Raw genomic sequence first — 25076 nt, 5'->3', positions numbered from 1 at the left:
TTAGAACATGATCAAAAATGTAATTTATTCACATAAATTCAATACAAAATGCTGCAGATTATTGATTATGCGGACTTTATACACACGGTAATTAATTTTATTTCTGTTGATTCTGATGATTTCTGATCAGAGCAACATTCGGGCCCAAACAGAACTGTGAATGCTCTAAGGTCCGGTCAGGGCTCCTTTGGCAGGAATTACTGCATCAGTGTGGCGCAGCATGGAGGAGACTTTCAGGTTTCATCTACATGGCAGCTGAGCGAAACGCCTTGTTGGGCCTAGCCCCGCCTTCAATACGCAGCTCCTGTGAGGAACCAGCTGTAGCGTAGAGAGAGAGCAGCGCGTACATGAGCATTACTGACAGCGCTAAGACCCTCTTCCTGGTTCTAATTGTTTTTTTTCTGAGTGTTTTTTTATTCTTTTTTACAGATTATGTGTTTTATTGTTTAATTTTGACTTTTCATGCTCAGAAATGTTTGGCAGAAATTCACTCTTTTTCTCTCTATAACAGTTATAGATATAATATTCCAATAATAAAAAAAACACCTGATATTCATTAAGAATCTTCTTTTCATGCTATGAACCAAATTATTGAAATAAATCAACTTTTCAATCAAATTCTAATTTACTAAAAAAGGTGTGAAAAAAAACACTAAGCAGATTATTGATGGGAAGTTAAAGGCTTTAAAGAGGTTTTACCACAACATAGCGTCATAAAGTGGACACGATGTACTTTACTGTCTTAAACAGCACATAACTTCATAAACAAACACATGACTTCATATTTTAAGAAGGTTTTCAAAGTGCAAATCAAACCTGAAGTACAATTTACTCCAAAAAGACAAATAAAACACCACTTACTGACGTTGAATATTTGCAGAGGTCACACATTTCAAATTTCACCAGCTGTTCACGACAAAACGTACCACACATTCAAAATACTTCGCAAGAACTTGATTAATGAATTAAACTGAATTAATAAAAACATTATTTTCTGCCTAGAAGGGGTGTTGATCCAATTTCACAAAGCAGGTCAGAGTTAGTGTTTGTTAAATTGACTGTGAAATTGGACCACAGACAGAAAATTTTAATCTTAGTAAAACTGTCAATAAATGTACAAGCTATCAACTAATGGAGAAAAATAATTAGCATCTATACAAATAGACTGAGTCGGGACATTTCTCAAAGGTCTGTAAAATGTCATAGTTGAGTCACTGTGTAAACAAACCAACATGAAACAAACATCTAGTTAGCAAGAGAAGTAAGAAATTTTAATTCTGATTATTTCTTTGTTGCAACAAAACTTCTTTGCAGTAAATCTCGCAATGTTGGAAAGCCTGTTAATTTGTGCCACATTTCTAAAAATAAAAATGCATCAGTGGATTGCAGTGGCGAGGCTAATTTTTTTATTAGCTCTGGAGCATTTTTGCTAACTTTGAAAACATTTCACGCACCAAGCTTTCCCGAAATTAATTTTCCATTTAAATTCCTAAGAGCTACTTTACTTGAACGTTTTGTAAACTTTCAGTTGAATAAATTTTTGTTAAAATGTTTTAAATTCTTCAAGCAGAAGCCGTTTATATTCACGCTCTTATTTTGAAGTGGATGAAGCAGTTCCGCTTCGTCTCCTTGCGCGACGCGGCAAATGACCCAGAATGCATCAGTTCGACCGTAAACAGTTTAAAACTGCTGTGCTTTCTGACCGAAGTCGTACCGTGATCAATCAGGCAAATTACCAAAAGGGTTAGCAAAACTAAACTGAAAACATGAGTGAAAAATCTGTTCCAAAATCTCACTTCCGGAAGCGCCTACAATACAAATAGGTGCGCATTTATTGATTAATAACGGATATTTCACTTGAGAAGAATTTATACTCATTAGCATAATGCTAAATACAACGTTAACATAGTTCGTCGGTGGATTAAATGTTTATGATTCGTGGTTTAGGGCTAACAATGCTCATTGCTGATTGTATCGCTGGCTGCATCTCCTTTACAAATGTGTGCAAAACTTTGTCAATATTCCGCTTATGAAAAAATAAATGTGCAATTTAGGCGTTTCTGTGAAATAAGAAACGTAGTCTCACGTGAATAAGTCAGCTGCATTTTCCTCCACTTCCCGTCTTCTTCATGGTTTGAATTAGTGGCAACATCCTGTTGATCACGTGACTTGACGTTTCCAAAATAAACCAATTTTGATGCAGCCAAAAACAAAAAAACTCATCCTAAAAACTTGGTTTTTCAAAATTGTTTCGTTTAAGCAAATTTATTTTTTAAATGTCAAATTGTCCAATTATGTGGAAATGCATCTTATTATAGGCTTGGTAAATCTAAACAGCTTTTGGTGGAGGAAGTGTGATGGTGTGGTAAAAGACATTGTTGAGGTAAATTCTGTCCACTCTTATCCAAATCTAAACTTTAATCATCCAACCAAATGAATCAATTATCCATTTACAATTTTAGTTTTAAATGGGTGCAACCCGTCCAATCCACTTTCCTTAACAACGTGGCACCATTTAAAGGGAAATAAAAGTTTTCCAATAATTTTACAGTTGCCAAGAAACTTTGTTTTAAAGAAATAAACATTTCCTTACTTTCCGTGCATAAAAACTGGACTAATATCCAACAAAGAATCAACTTACTGATACATTGTTCTGTAAATTTATAAGCAACAAAAACCATAATACACATCGACTGCACATTACTGTACAAACTCACCAATTATTAGTAAATTAAAACTCATAAGTCCCACATAGGTTGTCATGTAACAGAAATTTTTACACTTTTTGTCTGGAATGATCACTACCAGTTTACAACTAGACTATTCTGAAATAAAACTTTTGTTTATAAATTTGTACATAATTTATAAACAAAGTAAAATAGCTTACAAAAAAATCTAGAAGCACAAAAAGAAACGAGTGGTTATAGAGGGGTAAAGATAAGCCACACAATGACATCTTCTGAATTTCTGCACAATTTCAGTGGATTTTAATAGCATGACTGATGAACATCTACAGCTTCACGTAACATTGTTCCCGTTGGTCCAGTGCAGGATACATTCAGCCCAGTCTGCGCTGCACGACAGTGCTTCATTCTGGGTTACACGTTCGTTGGGGCTCCCTCTGCAGGGAGCGGGTAACAGGAGGAGACGTTTTGATCAGATGGAGGTGTAGTGTCTCCCGAAGCTGGAGAGTCTAATCTTTTCTGGCAGGATGATGTTTACAGAGTGCTCCGGTTCTTCCTGGCTCGCGCTGCCAGCTTCCCTCAGCAGGTGTTCCCGCTGCTGCCGAACAAGCTGGCTGTACTTGGCGTTGGCCAGCCACGTCTCGCAGCGGCCAAAGAAGACTATTCCAGTGGTGCCCAAGATAACCAGACAGGTGAGCAAGGCCAGCATGCCGAAACAGATGAGCTGGCCGTGGGTGACGAGGACGCCAGAGGAGTGGACCGACTCCTTCAGGGTGATCTTCAGCAAGTCCCTCTCCGGCGGTCTGAGCAGCTTGTGAAAGGCGTGGGCAGGGAGGGAGTAGTGCTGCGGGGTGAGGGCAAATCCTCTGTGCTCCACTGGTCTGGTACTGGCAGGCCTGGTCCTGGATCTCTGTCTGTGATGGAGGGAACAGGTGGGACCCGTGAACCATTTCTGGCAAATGCAGCGGAAGGTTCCGTCGGACTGACCGACGCACGTTCCGTCGTTGGCGCAAGGCGCGCCCGCGCAGGCGGAGAGGCTGCTGGTGTCGTTGCACGTGAAGCCGGTGAAGCCGGGCGGACAGGCGCATGTGAAGGCCAGGCCGTGGTCCGTGCAGTTGCCCCCGTTGAGGCAAGGGTTCGGCTGGCAGCTGCCGACGCTGATGTCACAGAGGGCGCCGGAAAATCCAGGAGGACATACACAGGAAGGGTCGGCTGCTGAGCCGCCGGCCTCCACGCACGTGCCTCCATTTTGACAAGGAGAGCTGAGGGACACAACAGGACAAAGTCAACATATTTCAGAGAGGAAGAAGGTCTAGCATTTATTATTTAAAGGTGACCTATTGTGCTTCCATGAACAGGTTAGGATTTGGGCGATACAAAACATGTTCATTACAGTTTTTGCACAAAGCCGTTCGTAGATAATGAGTTTAATCTGATCAGTTCTGCCTGTTGGTGCCTTGTCACTTTAAATCCAAATAATCTGCTGCTCGCCACGCCTCCCTGATCAACATTTACGCTCCCACGTGAAAATGGCTGCAAACAGATGTGCAAATAGCAGAAGTGGAGCCTCCTGCAAAAACATGAATCCAGCAAGTGGTTTCTAAATGGTAAATTAACTGAAAAACATGTCTTTTTCCAGCAGCCATTGTGAAGCGGTAAAACCAGCTGACCAAACATGTTGGAGTTCCGTTTGGGTTCTAGGTAACGGGCTGGACTCAGCTGAGGTTGCTAGGTAACGGGCTGGACTCAGCTGGGGTTGCTAGGTAACGGGCTGGACTCAGCTGGGGTTGCTAGGTAACGGGCTGGACTCAGCTGGGGTTGCTAGGTAACGGGCTGGACTCAGCTGGGGTTGCTAGGTAACGGGCTGGACTGAGCTGGGGTTGCTAGGTAACGGGCTGGACTGAGCTGGGGTTGCTAGGTAACGGGCTGGACTCAGCTGGGGTTGCTAGGTAACGGGCTGGACTCAGCTGGGGTTGCTAGGTAACGGGCTGGACTCAGCTGGGGTTGCTAGGTAACGGGCTGGACTCAGCTGGGGTTGCTAGGTAACGGGCTGGACTCAGCTGGGGTTGCTAGGTAACGGTGCAGTGCCAATGAAACGGTTTGTTTTCCAGACACCAAAATACATTCACCGATTACCAAACAATGGGTAGGTGTGTTTATTTTTGTTTTGTTGTTGTTGTTTAAGCGCTTGGGCTGGTTTTAGAAGCAGTAGAAACCCAAATGCAAGTACAAAAATATGGAAAAAGTGTATTTTGTTCAGTCTATCCACGTTTTATTCATGTAGTTATGAAAGAGGAGGTAATGAAGATGAGAATTTAAATCGGAAAGGTTAGAGCTTGTCTGGAGGTCATTTTAATTAATCTGCCTCCTCCTTTCAGACGTGGTTCCGTTTTATTTCCCAGAAAAATAAAGAAGATGGTTCTCAGCAAACCCACTAATTTACCACAGACTGAGTCATCAAGCTGAAAAAGCCTCATAAGCCGTCCTTGGAGGTTGTACCAAAAATACCGCAGACTTAAAGCTCCTTCACTTATGAAGAGCAGCTCATGCTTTCTAAACAGAAATCAGGAAGATCTGCAGGCTTCAAGATGTTTATTTTGATATTTTACAGCCACAATAACTTGACTTTTTCCCATAAAATGGTCACTGCAACCAGAACATAGATTAGCTGTCAACTTGAAAACTGGTCGTTAATCACCAACAGAAACTGGTAGAAATTTAACAAGAATTATAGTCGAATTATAAAAATCAGTCTGTGGCACTTACTAGTACTAGGAACAAGCTAAGATAAATTGTCTTTTAATTATTAGAATAAAATGTCATAATCCAAAAATGAGGTCAAAAGGTCACCACAATAATCTAACAACAGTCATAAGGCGACAAAAAGGTCGCAACAAAGTTGTCTTATCAGAATAAGTCATAAGATTAACCCAGTAATATTCCCAGAATAAAGTCGTAATCTCATGATTACATCTTATGAATTTACACTTTGGTATCAGAGAAATAAGGAAGTACTTCATTCTTTAAACACATTAGCATCAAATCATCACCACTAGCAGCACTTTGAAACAATTGTTCATTAAAAAAAATTTACCTCTCGTTAACCAAAGTTTTTTCATTAAAATTAGTTTCTCATATTTCTACGACTTTTTTCCATCATCTTTATTCTGCTAATGTAATGATGATTCTCATAATTAAAGTTTTTTTTCTTACTCTGGTGCCAATGCAGCATCAAACAAAAACATATCGCAAATGTTTCTGAATGAAGGACTTTAAATTTGACATGTCAGGCATACCGTACAAAGAAGCCGGTTACCTGCTTTTGAAAGCAAAGCATTAAATTACTAAATTACCTCCTTTACAGACCAAACTCTGACCATCTGGCTACGTTTATTAAACCTACGACCTGCAGAAATGGGATATTTATTTGGTTCTCCTAGTCTCAGGAATGGGTTTTGCTTCACGATCCTCTCAAGGCGGTGGGAAACGATCCTGAAAGTGCTCGTTTCCACTGAACAGCTAGCTTCAGTGACCTTTTCTGGCTTTTACTCCTGGAGGGTTTCAGTGACCGTCTGCGAGACACCACCCGTCAGGTCAGCCGTCTCCTCCATGACGTGATATTTCTGACTTAAAGGTGACTTATTCTGCTTCTTTGAACAGGTTAGGATGTTCATTACATTTTTTTTGCATGAAATCCTTTGTAATAATGAGATTTTAGTTTTGAGTTGCTGTCATAATTAGATGTTTTAGGGCGTCTTGACACTTTATATCCAAATAAGTTGCTGCTGGCCATGCCTGCTAACTCTACATTTACACTCACAAATCAAAATGGCTGCAAACAGATGCATGATTCTACCATACATCTTTGAAAAGCAGAAGTGGAGCCTCCTCCACAACCAATAAGAACAGAGCAAGTGGTTTCTGGATGGCAAGTCAACAGCAAAACCCTCGTCTTTTCCAGCAGCCATTGTACAGCACACAAAGCGGAAAAAACCAGCTGACCAAAGGTAACAGAACTCTGCCTGGGTTGCTAGGTAACATGCCTGGGTTGCTAGGCAACAGTGCAGCACCCATGGAGTCCAGTTTGGCAATTAAGAGGTTTTTGAAAAGGCTTGTTTTCCAGACACCAAAAAACATGAACTAATTGCCAAAAACCAGTTGGGTGTTGGTTTGTTTTTAAGTGCTTTAGAAGTAGTGGAAATCCACATGGAAACACAGAAATTGATGCATGTCAATTTTGCATAATAAGTCCCATTTAAATGTTAATTTTAATTAGCCTTTTGTAATTTAACTTGAGAAATTGGGCTTTGGGTTTCCGCTTGCTGCAAGTCAATCAGAAATCAATTAAATTCTTGAAACATAACACTTATTACTCAAACGTTTGAGTGATCGTCTAATTTACCGAGCTGCACCTGTGATGCTCATTGGTATTTTACTGCTGTGAGCAATTCTTCCCCTTCACACTAGTAAGAAACAGTAGGCCTCATTTTCTGCAAATTAAAAATCTGAACCCATTACGAGACACAAATAAAAAACCTCGGCTGTGCCTGTGAAATAATCCGCCGGCGCCGACTTGTGCGGCGGCGTATCTGATCAATGCGGTCATGCTCAACAGGACGCAGACAGATGAAAGCCCAGATAGAAACCAATCAATACCTCCAGCAGTACTTTGGGTAATTACACGAGCCTCCAACACCTTGTCTGAGTGAGTGTGAAGAAATGCGGTTCCTTTCCAGACATTCCTGCCTCGTAGCGCAGCTGATTAATGTTAGAACCGCAGGCGGGGATCTGGGTTTTCCACCGCGAATAACGGCAGAGCAGTTTATTTTGTAAGGCAGTTCGGTGTTGGTTAAGAGCAAGTCGGTTTGTTCTGGTCAGTGCTGGCTGGCAGCACAAACGCAGAGAGGTTGAGGGTCCAGACAGCCGCCTGTAGTCTTTAACAGCCTGATTGGCAGATTGAGGATTCCTGCCGGATAACAGCAGGAAAACTTTTCAGCTTTTCCTCAGATGTCGTTCAGAAATACAGAGAACTTTGTTCAACTTACTCTTTAGCTTCATGCTGCTGATTTATCTGGTTTGTTGTGTTTCTGAATGAGACGGACAAACCTGACACAGGAACGAACCTGGACTTTTACATCAACCAGAGAAGTTACTTTGTTTTTTACTTTAGATTCGCCAGCAAAACTTTTACCTGCAGAAATTCACCTGCAGACGTGACCCGAACCAAAACAATCAGAACTGGAGTGAATCGAGCCGCTCTTAGCCAATCAAATTACGCTTCTCTGATCACATGTCAAGAACTTTTGATCTCAGAAGATTAAAGTTGGAATTTCGAGAAAAATGACAGGATTCAGAGAATTCAGAAAGAACATCATCTGAGGAAAACTGAAAATTACAGAAAAAAGTGACAGAATTCTGAGAAAAAGACAGCAATATAAGAGAAACGATAGATTTGAGAAATAAAAAACATAAGGAGTTTGAGATAAAGACAGCAATCCAAAAAAACCGTCAGAAATCCAAAAAACCCCAAGAGGAGTCCCTAAATCTCCTGACAGAAATCCAAGAAAAATGACAGAATTCTTCTGTAAAACATCAGAAATCTGAGAAAAACATCAGAAACTGTCAGCTCACTCAGACTTTATAAAGCTGCATGTTTTATTCTCTCTCAGTTCATGGTATAAAACGTTTCAATTATCTTCATCAGCATTAATAGCAGCCTGTTAAAATCCAAGGTCAGACGTTGCAGTTTTTATCACTGTCAAAGCGAACGAACTGGAGCAATCTGCACCTCAGAGACCAAATATTCTCCATGTAAAGGCAATATAACATTTTCCCAATGAAACTGCAGAGTCGAGGCCTTTTGAATGCACAACAGAGACACAGGAAGGAGGCGCTGACATCGTCCTGCAAGCTAAGCAAGGAAATCAGGTCACAGGCAGCTCTGAAATGTGACAGCCTGTTAAGAGCATTTTGATTTATTTGATCTTGAAGTATTGACATGAAAGGTTGAGTGCTTTGAAGTGGCCTAAAGAAAGCTCAGAATCTGTGGAAATGTCACATTTTCTCTGAGACAGGAGCATATATATATATAACACGAGGAAAACTGCAGTTTGACATGAAAACTACAGAATCCTGTAAAATATAATCACTTTTACAGGAAATCGTTGCTACTACTGATTTAAAATTGAGAAATGTTCAAACATTTAGATTTAATTTGACTATAAAGTCCCTCTTTCAGTTGGAAATTCAAATAAATACTGAATAAAATGTACACTTCATTGTATAGATTACACTTTAAAATCTGAAAAGTGTGGCATTGCATTAGCATTCAGGGCTAAATCAATACGTTAAGCCCTCTTTCATTGTATTTACAGATGTAATTCAGTTAAAGTGTTTCTCTCCCAGCTGTACACATCAACAAACTGAAATACTTTGAGCTTAGCTTCTTTTCTGACTAGCTCCAAAAACAGGAAGTGACTACAACGCAGGGCATTCTGGGTAAATACAATCAAAAACAAACAAGTGAGCTTAGCGTCTTGTACAAATGACAAAATAAATCTTACTATTACTAAAATCTGACGCCACTCCATTTTTATTTCCATCTTCAGACATGTTTTTTCCTTCAGTGGTTTCTTAGTGCGGCGCCCCCATAGGTGAGGAGGGGAACATGTTTTTCAGTTGGTTTGAATTGGTCGAATGTGCAGCGTGAAAGAGCAGCAGCTGGAAATGTAACAAATGATGCAACGTTTGGTCCCAAATTGAACCTGAATCTACCTGAGAATCAGGTGGGGTGTTTAGCTGCTGTAGTTTGTAAAATAAACCTTTTGAACAACATGTTCTCCTCTTCAACAGGAAAACCTCTGAAGACGACACTGAGCGCAACTTCCTTATTGACAAAATGGAAACAAAAGTGAAGCAGCGACATTTTTTAGCGGTTGGAGGATTTCTCTTTCGTCTTTGACAAAAAGACCACAAGCCATTTCTCTCACTAGCGTTAGCCTAGTGTGTTTGTTTTGGTTTCATCTACCCAGAATGCCCTGCTCTGTGTGCTTCTAGAGCGGTGATCCAGTTTTAGCAAGTAAACTGCTCCAGAGTGCACCAGAATGCAGTTTTCACCAGATTTCACTTCAACCAAATCAAGAATTATAGACAAACCAGAGTTTACTTTTCTTGACTGATTGCACATTCAGACCTCCCCAAACCAAGCCGAGCTCCATCCGAATCAAGCCGAGCTCCATCCGAACCAAGCCGAGCTCCATCCGAACCAAGCCGAGCTCCATCCGAACCAAGCCGAGTTCGATCCGAACCAAGCCGAGTTCGATCCGAACCAAGCCGAGTTCGATCCGAACCAAGCCGAGTTCGATCCGAACCAAGCCGAGTTCGATCCGAACCAAGCCGAGTTCCATCCGAACCAAGCCGAGCTCCATCCGAACCAAGCCGAGTTCGATCCGAACCAAGCCGAGTTCGATCCGAACCAAGCCGAGTTCGATCCGAACCAAGCCGAGTTCCATCCGAACCAAGCCGAGCTCCATCCGAACCAAGCCGAGTTCGATCCGAACCAAGCCGAGTTCGATCCGAACCAACCCGAGTTCGATCCGAACCAACCCGAGTTCGATCCGAACCAACCAGAGTTCGATCCGAACCAACCAGAGTTCGATCTGAACCAACCAGAGGTCCATCCAAACCAAGCAGAGATTGATTAAATCAGAATAAACAGGTTGGTGGGAATGCACTAATGCACTAATGGTTCTGTTCTGACAACTCAAAACAAACACAGTTACAGACAAGATTTAAATGGAAAGTATTGAGATTAATTATTAGAGCAACGAAACTGAATAAAGTGCAACAAGAAAACTATAAATAATCTTTTCTTTAGTAGTGGCTGCAGATAAACAAATAACTCCTCAATAATTGTTCCTATTGATAAAAAAATAAATAAAAACCGGTTGTTGTACCCGTTCAGAAGGCAGAGTCTCTGCTTCATCTGGCAGTTTTCTCCAGCGTAGCCCTGGGGACAGACACACAGGTAGCCGCCCTCTCCTCTCTCTATGCAGGTGGCATTACTGGGACAAGGCTTGGACGAGCACAGGCGAGTATCTGGTGCAGAAAAACAGAAAATCACAACATCATGTGGTTTTTCAGATCACCGAGTGCCTCTTCTAACGTCTTTGCTGCTACTCTCGCTCTGTCTCTGTCGCCGCATGGCAGCAGCTTCGCGTCATCAAAAAGACAGAGCCCAGTGCATAACACAGGCGATGCGAACATATGCTCGGGCAGAATATGAAAGGCAACGTGAACGCTCAGATAACTGGGTCAAACTGTGCTCAAAATACCTCATCCAAAAAGAAATAAAGCAGAAACTCCTTTGAATTATTCGTCTTTGTTCTTCACTTTGCTCGAGGGATCAACAGATTCCGTATTAATTATTCGGTGTTGTTTAAAAATGTCATCCTTAGGACACCAGTGAATACATTTTCAAAGGTAAGGTGGTAAATTTCTGTCTGCAGGGCCGGCCCAAATGTTTTTGGGGCCCGAAGCAGATTTTAATTTGGGGCCCCACATACCAACATGTCAACACCAGATGGTTCATCATTGCTAAACTACTCTGTGTTTAGCTTCATTCATAATTAGCTTGCGTCATAACAGCATTATTATGACTGATTTCAACCTTGCATGAGAAGCAAACTAGGACCAAACAAAAAAAGGTGCATTTTGAAATGAAAAATTATGTTTAAGTTATGGCTGGACAGTAAATCAATAATATATATATATATATATATATATATATATATATATCATAAGTGATCAATAACAGGTAATACATCTTATAGAATGTTCAATAATTTCACTGAAGTCCGATCCAGAACCAGAAAGTTGGTGGAATCAACTCACTCACTCACCCTTTGGTTACTTAGCAACTCACTCACTCGCTCACTCACTCACTCGCTCTTTGGTTACCTAGCAACTCACTCATTCTACAGTTGCCTGGCAACAACCTGCTGAGAAACTGACGCAGTAGCAGTTTCATGTTTTGCTACTACGCCTCATAACTGCTTAAAAATAAAAAACGGTGTGGAGAGAAAACTGGATAAAACAGGAAAGGTCACGGCAGCAGTTTGGCAGTATTTCAGATATTTAAACGCTAATCAATAATTATCAATATCGACTGATCTGAAACAGCCATAGTTTGTGTGTTATGTGATTTTAACGATTTTAACTATTAAACAGTAACAATAAAAAACTGCTAGCCTACGACGACTACCAATGGTCAACATAATGTGCTAGATCTTAAATGCATGCATAGTTTATGGAAGTAAAGGGGACGCAGTGCTTTTCTATTAATTGTCAACAAGGTCAGGAAAAACTTAATTAAAAAACAGCAAGAGGGAAGAAGCAGGTCAGTCATGCTAGCTTAACTTTGACAATCTTAACATGTAGATGAGATGTGAAATTTGGTGTTTCAGTTCAGTTACAAAAAAAAACAAAAAAAAAAACTATTTAAACAATAACTCCGACATATCATCAGCAGAGCAGGTGTTTAAATTAGCTGTGTTAGCTTAGCTACTAGCAGCAGTAGCTAATCGACCACTTATTAATGATCGCAAGATAAATATGAAGCCTAAAAGCAAAATACTGTAACAGACTGAATGTTCTGTTCATGGTATGGGAAATGTTTACATGTTTTCTTGGTGTTGAATCCTGAAACAAAGTGGCGGCGGCGTCAGTTGCTATGGCAACAAGAGTCTCTATAGTGTAGCCAACAGAGCGAGGAAAAAAAAAAAAGTGGTTTTGTTCTTCAATGATTTTTCTTTGATATTTTTCCTCTGCTGTGGCTCACTGCACTAAATCAATAATACCTACACCTCCAGGTCTCTTTACTTAACGGGATCGTTGGAACTCAGCAGCGTGGACATCAACGGCACATCAAAGAATCGTCTTCCAGCAATGCACAAATGTGCAAAACTTCCAGTTGTAAACAACAACATGTCTATAAAAATGTTTTTTCCACGTTTAAAAGCATTCAGTTTGTATTATTCAGTGTTAATTTAAATATTTATCATGCTAGCTTGATGCTCTTGGGGGCCCCCCGGTGGTGTGGAGGCTCAAAGCAGCCGCTTGACTCGCACATCCCTTGGGCCGGTTCTGTCCCGTTTACTCTGATTAATTTCATGTCCTTTTTTCTGGGCAGCGGTGACTCAGTCTCACCTCTGCGGCGGAACAGGAGGAGCGGTTGATGCGACTCACCTTGGTCGCACAGGCTGCCCACCCAGCCCTCTCTGCAGACGCACTGCCACGCTTTCTCACACGCGCCGTGCAAACAGCCAGGGAACGGGATGCAGCGGTCGCAGTTCTCCCCTTCCCACCCGGGTTTGCACCTGAAGGGGAACAGGAAGGAGAAAAAAAACTAAAAATGAAAGCAATTTGAAACTATTTATACACCAACCCACACATCGCTTTTTGTTCTCCTGTCCTCAAAACACATAAAGCATCCAGACGACTTAAAATGCAAAGTTTTATTAGGATTTTCTGTGGTAGGATAAATAGAAATTAAAGAAAAACCCTTTAAGTACATTTATAAAATCAACTTCTGCAGCAGTTAGAGCTGGATATCCATTTGGAGATTAAAATGTTAGCACATTATTTTTAAAATTTTATTAAATGTGGTTTTAAAACAAGTTTTCCAGTTAGAGCACCACATCAATACATTCCTTATAAAATATAGCTAAAACTGAGACAGATGCAATGAAATCTGGCCTTAAATGTTACGTTTTTACAGTTTCTAGATCTGGATGCATGCATACGCTTTGATCTAAACCATTCAAATTAATTATAAATGAGCAGAAAACACTTCTTTAATCCATAATTTAGACACCTAGGAAGTAAAATGTGACAAATGACAGCTTGCAGTGGGTAAACTTCGCCAAACTCAAAGTTTAAAAATATTTATTTTTCAAATCAAAGCTGTGGAACCTCGTGATTGTGGCTGGATTTCGCTGAATGAGGAACATTTACTGAGTCAGTTTATGGAAATGGGGTTGAAAAAGCCCGCAGGATGTGAGCCATCATCTGCTCAGGAATCCGAGGTAATTTTAGCAACCCACCTGCACTTCCCCGGCTTCTCACAAAACCCATTTTCTGAGCTGCACGCCGCGCTGCATTCCCAGCCTGAAACAGACACAGCCGCATTTTCACCCTCCACCCGTCAGCAGTCACAAAACATTCAAAAACAGTAAAAATATTCAGCCGTTTCACTTTATTTGACGGGGAAAACAGCAAAACACCATTTAATCTCGGATTAAATTAACATAATTCCTGTGGGGTTGCTTAAATGTCTCAGAGGAATGTTGGAAATCACGGATTACCTTTTGCTATTCCCGTCACGACCAGAATTAAGACCACCCCGATGAGATGCATCGTAATTTGAAGGAAGGCGACCCTCTTTGTCCTGCAGAGCCGCTGCAAAGAAATAAAAACGATCCGTTTCTCCACTAAAATAATCCCAATTCCTACAAGTTTGTTATCAGAGAAACAACCGTTCTTTAATTGTATAATTCTCCCAAATTTACAATTTGGCAGAATTTTTCTAATTTGAATCAGTTAAAATTAAAAGTTATTATGAAATAATTAGCAGTAATTTGCGTCTTCGACGCACCTGAGCCGCCTGCTCCCGTTGAGCATGCGGGCAGCAGAAAGGGGAGAGATTTTTCCAAAGCGCCAATTTCATGTCAAAAATTATCTAAATGTAACAAAGACCGTCTCACCTATGGCATCCAGACGCCGCGCCGCCGAACAGCGTCGCTCATATTTGACCGGTTTGCCTGGTTGTTGTTGTTTTCCGGAACCAGGCGGCTGGAGGTGAACAGGTGAACCGGCGCTCTGATTGCTCCGAGGCGGACCTGCAGGTTTGGACGGGACTGCTGGTGCTGCTGCGGCGCGGCGCGTCCCGGCGCAGCTCGCTCCTCCCACTCACCAGAACCCCCGCGCTGGGAGGAGGCGGGACACAGAACCGAACCTCAGGTTAGGTCGGTTTTACTGGAAATATGAAAATATGAGGTTTCTGTAGATCAGCGTCACCCTGACATGAGGGCGATACCTGGGAAAAATAAGAGACAAATTATCTGCAGAGATTTTCTAGGAGAAAACTTGTAAAGTTCAGAGTTTGAAAAGTCAAAAATGTGCTACAAAAAAATCTGAAATTTTAAATTTCAAAAAATTTCTAGAAATTTTAAATTTCAAAAAATTTCTAGAAATTTTCCCAAATTCAAAAGTTTTTTCTTGCAAATTTTAACAATTTTTTAAATGTAGAAATTCGAGTTTGAAAAGTTAAAAATTTGCTAGAAAAGAAACTACAAATTTTGAGTTTAATCTCAGAAAATGTCCAGAGTCGAAAAGTGTTTTTTTTTTCAAAAATTTTTATTTTTTCACTCAGAAATTTGAGCTTGAAAAGCTGAGAATTTACAAGAAAACCCCCCAATTTTTTTAGGTTAACCTGGAAGCTTCTAGAGAAAAACAAAGACGTTTCTGGGTTTGTAAAATCAAAAAATCCCTACAAAAAAAAAAAATCTCAGAAGTTTTTAGATTAATTTCAGAAATTTTCTTTAAAAAAATGTGAACATTTCAGAAAATTTCAAAAAGTTGAAAAGTTTATCCTTTCAAAATTTTTGCATTTGGAACTCAGAAATTCAAGTTTTAAAAGCAAAACATTTATTATAAAAACCCTCAGAAATTTCATAAATGTTTGAGAAAAAGAAGAAAATTTCCGAGTTAAAAAACTGACATTTTGAAATTAATCGCAGAAATTTTCTGCAAAAACATAAGTATTTCAGAGAACATTTACTTATTTATTTCTAGAAATTTTTGGGGACTTTTCAAACTAAAATTTCCAAATTTTCTAATCTAAACATTTTGGAGCTTCATCTGTGCTTCACAGTTTGGCTGCTGCTTTGTTTAAAACAGTTCACGTCAAGTTTTTACTCTGATTTCTTTACATTAACTTGTGTAAACCTACAAACATTTTTTAATTTAGCTTTCTTGGTTGTCATTCATTTCATGTAAAGGAATCTTTAATATTTCACAGAATAACCCTAATAGAATAAATAACTGAAATAATCGTTAATTGTTAGTCTGTGCATATTTCTTCTGTCTTAAATGTTTAATATTTGCAAATTATTGTTATAAAATATTCCAGAAGACAAAAAGAAAAAGTGAAATTAAAATAAGTGACAAAAGAGTTTCATTTTTCTGTGATACAACAGATTAGAGCAATAAAACAGCAGAAACACAAGAAATAATTTATAGTTCTTCACTTCTTATGCCTCCAACGCCAGAGGGCAAAAATTCATCTTCCTTCGGTCTCATTTTAAAATGATCTGGCAGGAAAAACAATGTTCGTATATTTAATGCAGCCACAAGTTTCCCCAACGACAGAAAAAAAAATGTTTTCAATCTTGTAAAGAAAAGAACTCAGTTAAGGTCCAATCATGAGCTTCACATGAACAATAATAGAACCGAAGATCCTGGGAAAAGAAGTAAATCTCTATAATGTTTATCTTTTCTTTTCTTATCTATATATAACTTAAAAAATTAGCCAAGTAAATATTTAGTTCTAAACTAAATATGTAGTTTATAGCTAAATATTTCAGATGTAAATTATGTAAATATATAATTTTGATATATAAAACATGATATTTACCTTTGAAAAATAATCACCGAATGTCCAAAGTAATGACTTTTTTGCCACTTTTGTTGCTCTATACATACTTTATTTAGATTTGTGTTTGTTGCTTTTTACTACTAAACCAAATAAAGTAATTATCTATCCGCCCCATTAGCCTGATGAAGCAGCAGCGTAAACATTTCCCTCTTTTCATTTCTGATGTATTTCCCCCTGGAGAAAAATCTTTTTATTGGGACAATAATTGGAAAATTGCTGAGTCCCAAAAGAAATTAACCTTGAACAGATTTTGATCAATGTGCCTGAGTGTCTTTCAGAAAGGTCGGCGGCCATGATGAATGAGGGGGCTGCGGGGGCGCCGTCGGGTCGCAGCAGGTGAAGCTCTTTTATTTGTCTTCCTGTTTGTTTTTAGCCTCATGGTTCTGATGTAGCAGTTTTCATTTAAGATTTAAAACACAATGAGAACAGAATCATGGTTTTAGTTCATGTAAAACCAAAGTGAGACATCGAAATCTGAATTTTTTCACCTCTATCGCATCACGACACATAGAAAAGTTTGTTTTTTTTCTGTCAGAGCAGCAGATTTTCAATGGGAGTTTGTTAAACGGTGATGTGTTCACTTCCTGGTGTGAAAAGAAAAATGATGCAGAGAGCAGAAATCATCCATGCAGCAAACGTTGGTGAGCTCTGTGGAAATAAACAGGTCGGGAGGATTGATTTATGCCTCTCCACAACAACAGAATTTCTCTGTCACAAACATTTTTTCTCCCTGGATTAAAAAATAATTTGAACTTTTGATTTATGTGATGGAAACAAGACAAACAGTTTTTTTTTCCACAGCTACAAAAATGCTGAATCAGGGGGTGAAATTAAAGTTTATCAAGCAACAAAATGCTTTCTCTTATTGTAGCTCATTTGTCTGGTTTGAGTCAATTAAACCAAATTAAAGAAAGTATTTTAAACTGTTTTAACTTTTCTTTCACTACTAGCATTAGCTTGAAGTGAATTTACGGCTTAATTGGGAACCAAAGTCGTAACATTTGTTGCATTTCCAGCTGAACCGTTTGAAAAACATGTTCCCCTCCTCGCCTGAGGGGGCGCTGCAGCAAGAACCTCTGAAGAAGAGACTGAGCACAACTTCCTTTTTTTATGAAACGTAAACAAAATGGAGTAGCATCAGATTTTAGCATTTGTAGGATTTCTCTTTGTCTGGTTAAAGACTACAAACCATTTCTCCTACTAGCGCTAACTAGCATGTTTGTTTTGGTTGTTTTTACCCAGAATGCCCTGCGCTGTAGTCCACTTCCTGTTTTTGGAGCAGTTTCCAGTCCGCTTGGCGTTCCCATATGCATTCAAACTGAACCAGATTTCACTTCAACTGAGGATTGCAGGTTTTTAGGCGACCAGAGTTCAATTCACAACCAAAACAAACGAACTGGAGTTTGAATGAACCAAACTAAACAGAGCTGGTGTGAATTATTGAGCTTTGTGACTGATTATTTTAACAGTTATGTTACTGAACACTTAAACCGTCACAAAGAAAACTGACAAATTTTGTGTAGAAAAGTGAGACTTGCTAAATATCTTCATGGCTCCTAAAATTGTTTTGCTTTAATTCAGAATTTTTCAGTTTATTCCCACATTCTGCTCATTCCCTAGTTTTAAGATCTTGTATTTATTTTCTGCTCTGAGTTACAGGTTTTATTGAAGGTTTCCTTCAAGTCTATTCTTTTACATGGCTTTTGTTTCAGTCTGGAGTAATTTGTTGGGTTTAGATCAGTTTCCAGACTCTTTGATTCCCTTGTTCTCCGTTTTCTGTCTATCAGCCATTTTCATTTCCACAGTTCAACCTTCTTTCTCTTACAGCTGCTCTCCGTTACTAATCCTCCACCTGCTCCTCCTTTAGTAATTGCCTTTCCAGCTTTCATCTCTCAGCTCGTCAGATCCTGATGCTTTTGCCACCAGACTGCTTTTCTTGTATAATTTTACTTTTCCTCTTTTTATTTTTACTAAAATGGTTTAAGTGATTCAGTGGTAAGACCTTCTCATTTCCGGCAATCAAAGTGGGCTTAGTCCGTTATCCACCAGGTAAATCTCCACGAGGAAGTTGGGAAGAGCTCCTGGCTGCTGGGGTGTTTTCCAAGCCTCGCTCACGCTCCTTCAATGTGTTTTTCTGTTTGTTAACTTTCTTTGTGTTGCTGGGTCTGGGGATCGTTGGCCAAGCCGAGGTTTTCCGGTTCTTGGTTGTAGGGCGAATGATCTGGTGAGGCAGGGCGAGGGGAGCGGCCCGAATCCGACGGCCAACTGCTGGCTGGTTCGTGAATGCTCCCACCCTTTTGTTTCTTTGCCACGATTCTCCAGTACCTTTATGTCCAGCCAGAGCTTGAATAAAGCCTTTTGTATTATATGCCTTGGTCTGGACTTCTTTATGTTGTGACCCACAGGCGGGCCGTAACATATTGGGCCCGCCTGTGGGCCCAAAATGTTGGGCCCACAGGCCCAACATATTGGGCCTGTGGAATTCATATTCCCTGGAATATGAATTCCAGGGAATTCATATCATGCTCATAATATGAATTCCCTGGAGACTTTTTTGCACATTTTTGTTTTTCCATTTGGGTTTTTACTGCTTTTAAAAACAGCCTGAGTACTTAAAAAACCCACAAAGACGTTTTTGTTGTCAATACATTGATGTTTTTTAGGGTCAGTATGTAATGTAGCAAATCAGCAGGTACCGACTGTTACCTAGCAACCCCAGCGGAACGCCGCCTGTTACCTAGCAACCCCAGCGGAACACCGCCTGTTACCCAAAAACCTCAGAACCCCAGCACGTTTGGTCAGCTGGTTTTTACCGCTGTGTGCACTGTACAATGGCTACTGGAAAAGACGAGTGTTCTGTTTTTAACTTACCATCCAGATACGACTTTCTTGTTGTTGTGCAGGAGGCTCCACTTCTGCTTTTCAAACATGTACGGTTGTGTAATTGCACATCTGACTGCCGTCGTTTTCACATGCGTTGAGTTGGGGGGGGGCGTGGCCAGCAGCAGCTTAATTGGATTTAAAGTGAAAAGACACCCTAAAACAGCTCCTTCTGAAAGGAGCTCAAGATTAAAACTTTATTATCAAAGAACGATTTTGAAAAATGTAATGAACATGTTCGTCATCTTAATGCAACTGCAATAAGACAAAACTAACATGCAACTTTTCAGCAGAATATGGGATCTTGTTCCTATTAATAATTTCTCCATCGGCAGAATATTTCACTTATAACGAGACATTTTTTCCATGTTATAAATTAAATAATCTGCCAATGGAACCAGAACTTTTTCACAAATAGTAAGGAATTATTGCCTTAAAACAAGCTCATATTTCTTGCTGAAAAGTTTCTGTAAGTTAGTTTTGTCTAAGATATTTACGGTAGGAACTAGACCAAAAATAATTGGTAAGATTTTGTGTTTTTGCAGTGTAACCTGTTCAAGGAAGCGTAATAAGTCACGTTTAAACTGAAATGTGTTTCTGATCGCTGTATTAGCAGCTTCAGGTAAACGACGTACCTTTTTATGACAGTCTGAATGAAGGTAAGATGCATCGTTTGTTTTAGTTACTTTGTAAAAAGTTGGCATCCTTGATTGTAAAACATCACTAATGAGCATCAGACGGTGAGGAGATCTGTGTGAGATATATCTACTTCTGTTTCTGTAATGAGGAGCAGAAGAGAAACCTTTGTTTCCCTTTGGGGGTGAGAAGCTTCTTTATCTTTAGGAGAAAGGTGAAAAGAGACACAATTAGTGATCCAACCCTCCATTTTCTGCGCTCAGTTCTCCCCGTAGGAAGAACTCCAGTTGCTTATCTCCAGCTGTCACTGGGTGAGTGACGGGAAACCCTCTGGACAGGTCAGCCGTCCCTCTTCGGCCAACTCACAGACTCACAGGACCAGCAGCCATGCATGCAAACACTCTAATGGGTATTTACGTTTCCAGCAGGCAAATCAAACCCACTATATCCAGCTATTTCACTGTATCAGGGCTTTTGTTGATAGAAAAAGATGAGTACATTTCTACATTTTTAGATTAATCTCAAATTTTGTAGAGAAAACTTGGTAATTACTGAAACGTTTTCTTAAATTTAACATTTTTGTCCATAAAATGTCTGAAATTTGGAGTATTAGAGGATGTTGTTGTGTTGACTTCACACAGGATTTCCTGTTTTCACTCCCCTGCAGACGCCCGTCGTCTCCGAGCCCAATCAACAGAATATGACTCTCCCATGTGACGCTGTCTGAAATCTTCTGAGACAAACGTTTGTCATTTGTCAATAGATTATAAATTAATTCCCCCTCTGGGAGAAAGGAAGGGACTTTCTGTCACTACATGTATCCCGTAATTCCTGTAAACAAATGAGAAATCTTGCATCTTGCAGATGTGTTGTCTGGTTTCTCCCTCTGCAGAGGTATTTTAAACAGTCAAGGACTTTAGGCAGCTAATTTGGGATTAGCACAGATCCAGAGGAGGCACTCGGCTTGGGGCTGAAGCAATCTGGTTGAGGACCAGCTTCTTTACTATGTTTAATGTTACAAAATTAATCCCAAAACTTCAGAGATCTTTGACTTTTCAACTCTGATATTTTCACGTTTTTTTCCAGAAAATTTCTGAGACGTGTTTCGGCACAATGTGGATTCCCTACACAGCTTGTTAAACATCAAAGCCCTGCAGGGTTTTCTGATGTCTTGAGAATAATATCCACAAACCTAATTTAGTTTTTCTCATCAATTAAATATATTTTGAGAAAATAAAGCTAAACTCCATCAGAACTGTGAGTTTCTCAGCAGCTGCTATAGTTTCAGATAAAATGAGGATGGAGGAGAAAATAATTATCATAAATAAAGCTACAAACGCATCACCTGATGCAGCAAAAAGAAACTAAAGAAAATTTAAGAGGTTTTAGTAAAAATCTACAAACCCTTCTGGCTGCAAACCAACACTGGCCTGCAGTGCAGACGCTCCTCTGCGATGTGGATCCATATTTCTTTTACAGTTTTTCCTGTAGCTGAAGCCACCTTTAGCCGTTAGCCTTTAGCCTTTAGCATCACAACAGTGCGACTTTGGGGCAGATCAATAAAAGCAATAAGGGTTAGAAGAACAAATCCTAATAAACTGGAGCATGTTTCCAGTGTGGAGACATGAAAAAGCACAAAATGTGAAATATTTTTACCTTTGAGGTTGATTCTCTAAAATATGGAGCAACATTAGAGCCGAACTCAGAAAAGAATAAAATAAAATGACTAGAACGAAGTTCTTTGAGAATGATATCGAAATAATTTGAGCGTAAATGATATTATGTGAATAAAGTTGCAGTGGTATGAAAATAAAGTCGGAATAATAAAAGAATAAAGTCGTATGAGAAAAATGTCTTGATATGAGAATAAAGTTTTAGTATTACAAGAAAAACATTTTTAAAAAATACTGTGACCCTATTCTGATAATAATTTCACTTTATTTTTGTAATATTATGACTTTATTTTTGTATTTTTTAAATTTTATTCTTGTAATATTTTTTCCTATTTTCTTTGCATCAGTGTTAAACTCCGTCGTTGATGTAAACATTAACAGAAATGTTAAAAATTAAAAAAAACATGTCACATCCATCAGGTTAAGTGATTTTAAACAAGTTTAAAAACATAAAATAATGGTCGCTCCCCCTTCCATGGATCAGTCAAACAATGAAAGTGGAAACAGCCTCACCACCTTAACTTGGATTCAGCAGCAGTTTGGGCTCAGCTCTGTTCCTCTCCAGTGGCAGAGGAAGATACTTTCTGTTTCTAGCTGCAGGGCTTCTGCCAAAATCTGAGCTAGCTTAGAGAAGTGAAGAGCCCACGTCTCTCTTTCAAATACGCCAATTATAAAAAAGGAGGAGCGCGCGCTGCCCGTCTCCAGCTGACTGACGGCACACCGTGTGTTTGTCTGGTGCGGCGCCGGAGGCTGGCTGCTGCGCTCTCCCCTCCGCGGGGGGTAGGAGGCTATCAGAATCTCAAACTGCATCCACTGGGGCTTCAACGCCGGCACACACACCGACTCTGGAATATTCTCAGCTGAGGAAAAGGACGGACGGCATCAGGAAGTCTGCAAGTGTGGGAGGAGATGGCGATAAAACATGAAGACTCACCAAAACGTTTGGTGGAAAAGGGAAAAGAAGTTCGACTTTAACCAATTAGCTTCTTCTTACATCATTTGTCAGTGAGTTTCTGCAACACTTTTCATTGAGTGGTGAACTTTACTTCCTCAGCTAAACACACTGCAGCATGTTGACGACTAAATGTGGGCAAACCTGAGATGTTACATCTTTTTAATTTAAAAACACTGCAAACAAAATGGCTTTTATTAAAGTTTCTGCACTGTCCGGTTTAAACGAGGAACTTTGTTGTTCCTGTCGCGATGATGACGTTTTCTGGATGATAAACTGTCCCAGACGTTATTGCAGTTTTCCAGGAGTAAAATAGTATATTAAAGCAAGAACACGTTCTCAAAGGTCGATAAAATATAAAATATAATAAAAATTTAACACTGGAACTGGAAGATATTTAAAATATTCAAAACAAATAAACAAAACAACTTTTTGTCTTATTTTAAGTGTATTAAGATATTTAAACTTGAAATAAGATTTTCTGTTATGCTAATTTGTTGTTTCTTTGACTGGCCCTCGACAGAAGACGCATTTTACACAGAAAACTCAATAATTTTGACGTGGATCCACTTTCTGAGTGGAAACACGTCACCAGAACCAAACCGAGTTGGTCGAAGAACCGCTACTGGACACACCATCTCTTATATTTTCTACCTATAAATAAAAATATATTCCTGTTTTTATCATTCATCAGTGTTCTCAATTGAAAATCTTTATTTTTTTTATTTATTTAAAGCCTCCAGATTAAAGCAGATGTTGTTTTTCCATGTGAGGCGAGGATTTCACAGATCAGTGAAAGAAATCAAGACTGCCGGCACTAATTAGCTGATCGTGACTAGATATAATTAATTCAAACAAGGGTAGATTTATATTTATGTGAAACACTGCTTCAGTGTTAACAATGCAACCCCTAAATTATGTTCTGCTTTGGTTCTCGAGCAGCATCAGTTTAAGAAATGTCGGTTTCTCTACCAATAATGACGCAGCGCATTAAAAAAGCATAAACACTCACTGCGATCTGCGGGGTTGGGGGCGGAAAGTGAGGGATGATATTTGCGGATTTTGCCATCTGCTCCGGAGGGAAGCGAGCATGTGGAGATGTTAACTAAATTTCAGTGGAGACGATAGCGTGGCCCCGTCTCCATGGCAACAGCAGCCTCTCATTATCCGCACCGAGGTCGTGGGAAGAGGCTGATGGGCAGAGCTGATAGACTGAGAGAGAGGAAGAAACACAGAGGAACACTGCGGAGGAAAAATCTCAATCTGGAGAAAACGAAGTGGTTCGCATGTCCTCCCCTCCTGAAGTTATTCCTGTCTCGTTTCCTTGGGAACGGGAGCAAAACGCTCAAGACTCTGTCGCGCCTTGCGATGACATTGCATCACTGGACTACAGCGGATAACCTTTTTACTCTGACAGAAACAACGCGTGCTTTCCAAAAGTTGTCCAAACACAGAAGGTTATCAGAAAGCTGGATCTAAACTGAGCCGAAACAGAAAAACCAACGGGTGTCTGATTAGCGCTGATTCAGCGCTTTAATAAACGGAAACGCCTGAGCGCAGCGTCAGGTGTCAACACTCATCTCTGCTGCTAATTGGTCCATCTGTTTAAAACTCTCACCTCCTGCAGAGACCGTGATACTTTCAAGAAAAGCAAATGAAGGGACTTATTTTTATAAACAGTGATCTGGCATTCTGTGATGTTAACATAAGGTTTTATAAGTTTATGTTCACACTACAGCCGGAAGTGACTCAAATCTGACCTTTTGCCTTGATGCGACCTCTAGCTGATCTTTTCATGACAGCCTGAACAACTCAGATCGGATTTTTGGATTGGATATGTGGTTCTAAATCAGACTTATCTGATCAGGTCGCGTCCATCCGACCAGAACGTCATTGATACGCGACAAACGTCACTATCTGCTTCCTGATATTCGCAAATGGAAAGAAAAACAACCATGGTGAACTCAACTGCTTAAACTTAACTTATCTTAACTTAATTAAGTTGTTAATGTGCTGCTCCGGTCGGAAAACAACTTAAGCTAAGCTCCACCGTCAGGATCCATGTTTACTTCCGCAAACTTCTTCTTTGTTATGGCGGTTGAGGAAACATTGAGCGCCATTGCGCCCTCTACTGCGCATGCGGGGTACTTTCAGGTCGTTTCCAGTTCACACTGGAGATCACTTACTACTATTTGGACATGTGAACGACCACACAGAACCGAAACCAGATTTCACAAAAAACGGACTTGGGTCAGTTCAGGCTGCAGTGTGAACATGTGTGCAGGTGAATTCTGACTTTAATCTCAAAATTCTGAAAAAAAGTTAGAATTCTGAGATTAAAGTCAGAATTCTGCAATTACAGTGGAAAAATTCTGAGAAAAGTCAGAATTATGAAAAATCTAATAATTCTGAAATTATTTTCAGAATTATTATTAATAATAATTATCACATAATTATTATTATGTGATTAAAGTCAGAATTTTGAAATTACAGTTAAAAAAATCTGAGAAAGTTGGAGCTCTGAGGAAAAAGTCAGA

General features: G+C 39.7%; 1 protein-coding gene across 2 annotated transcripts; it reads right to left on the bottom strand.

Annotated features, from left to right (window-relative positions):
* Nucleotides 1–24067, bottom strand: dlk1 (delta like non-canonical Notch ligand 1). Of its 2 annotated transcripts, XM_081603358.1 has the most exons (7): nt 23552–24067; nt 14447–14778; nt 14048–14141; nt 13787–13850; nt 12930–13060; nt 10640–10781; nt 1–3946 (listed from the first exon to the last, which is right to left on the bottom strand). In XM_081603358.1, exons 3-7 carry the CDS (start codon nt 14097–14099, stop codon nt 3157–3159), a joined length of 1179 nt encoding a protein of 392 aa, XP_081459484.1. In that variant the 5' UTR covers nt 14100–14141; nt 14447–14778; nt 23552–24067; the 3' UTR covers nt 1–3156. The 2 variants fall into 2 exon arrangements, with proteins under 2 accessions (XP_081459484.1, XP_008398134.1); XM_008399912.3 differs by lacking the exon at nt 23552–24067 and having other exon boundaries at nt 14447–14787.
* Between the last annotated feature and the right edge of the window lie 1009 nt (nt 24068–25076).

Source organism: Poecilia reticulata, chromosome 22 (assembly GCF_904066995.2).
Source record: "Poecilia reticulata chromosome 22, P_reticulata-male-v2, whole genome shotgun sequence".
In the NCBI taxonomy this organism is placed as follows: domain Eukaryota; kingdom Metazoa; phylum Chordata; class Actinopteri; order Cyprinodontiformes; family Poeciliidae; genus Poecilia; species Poecilia reticulata.
The sequence above is the reverse complement of the archived record's forward strand: the minus strand, read 5'-3'. Positions and strand labels throughout refer to the sequence as shown.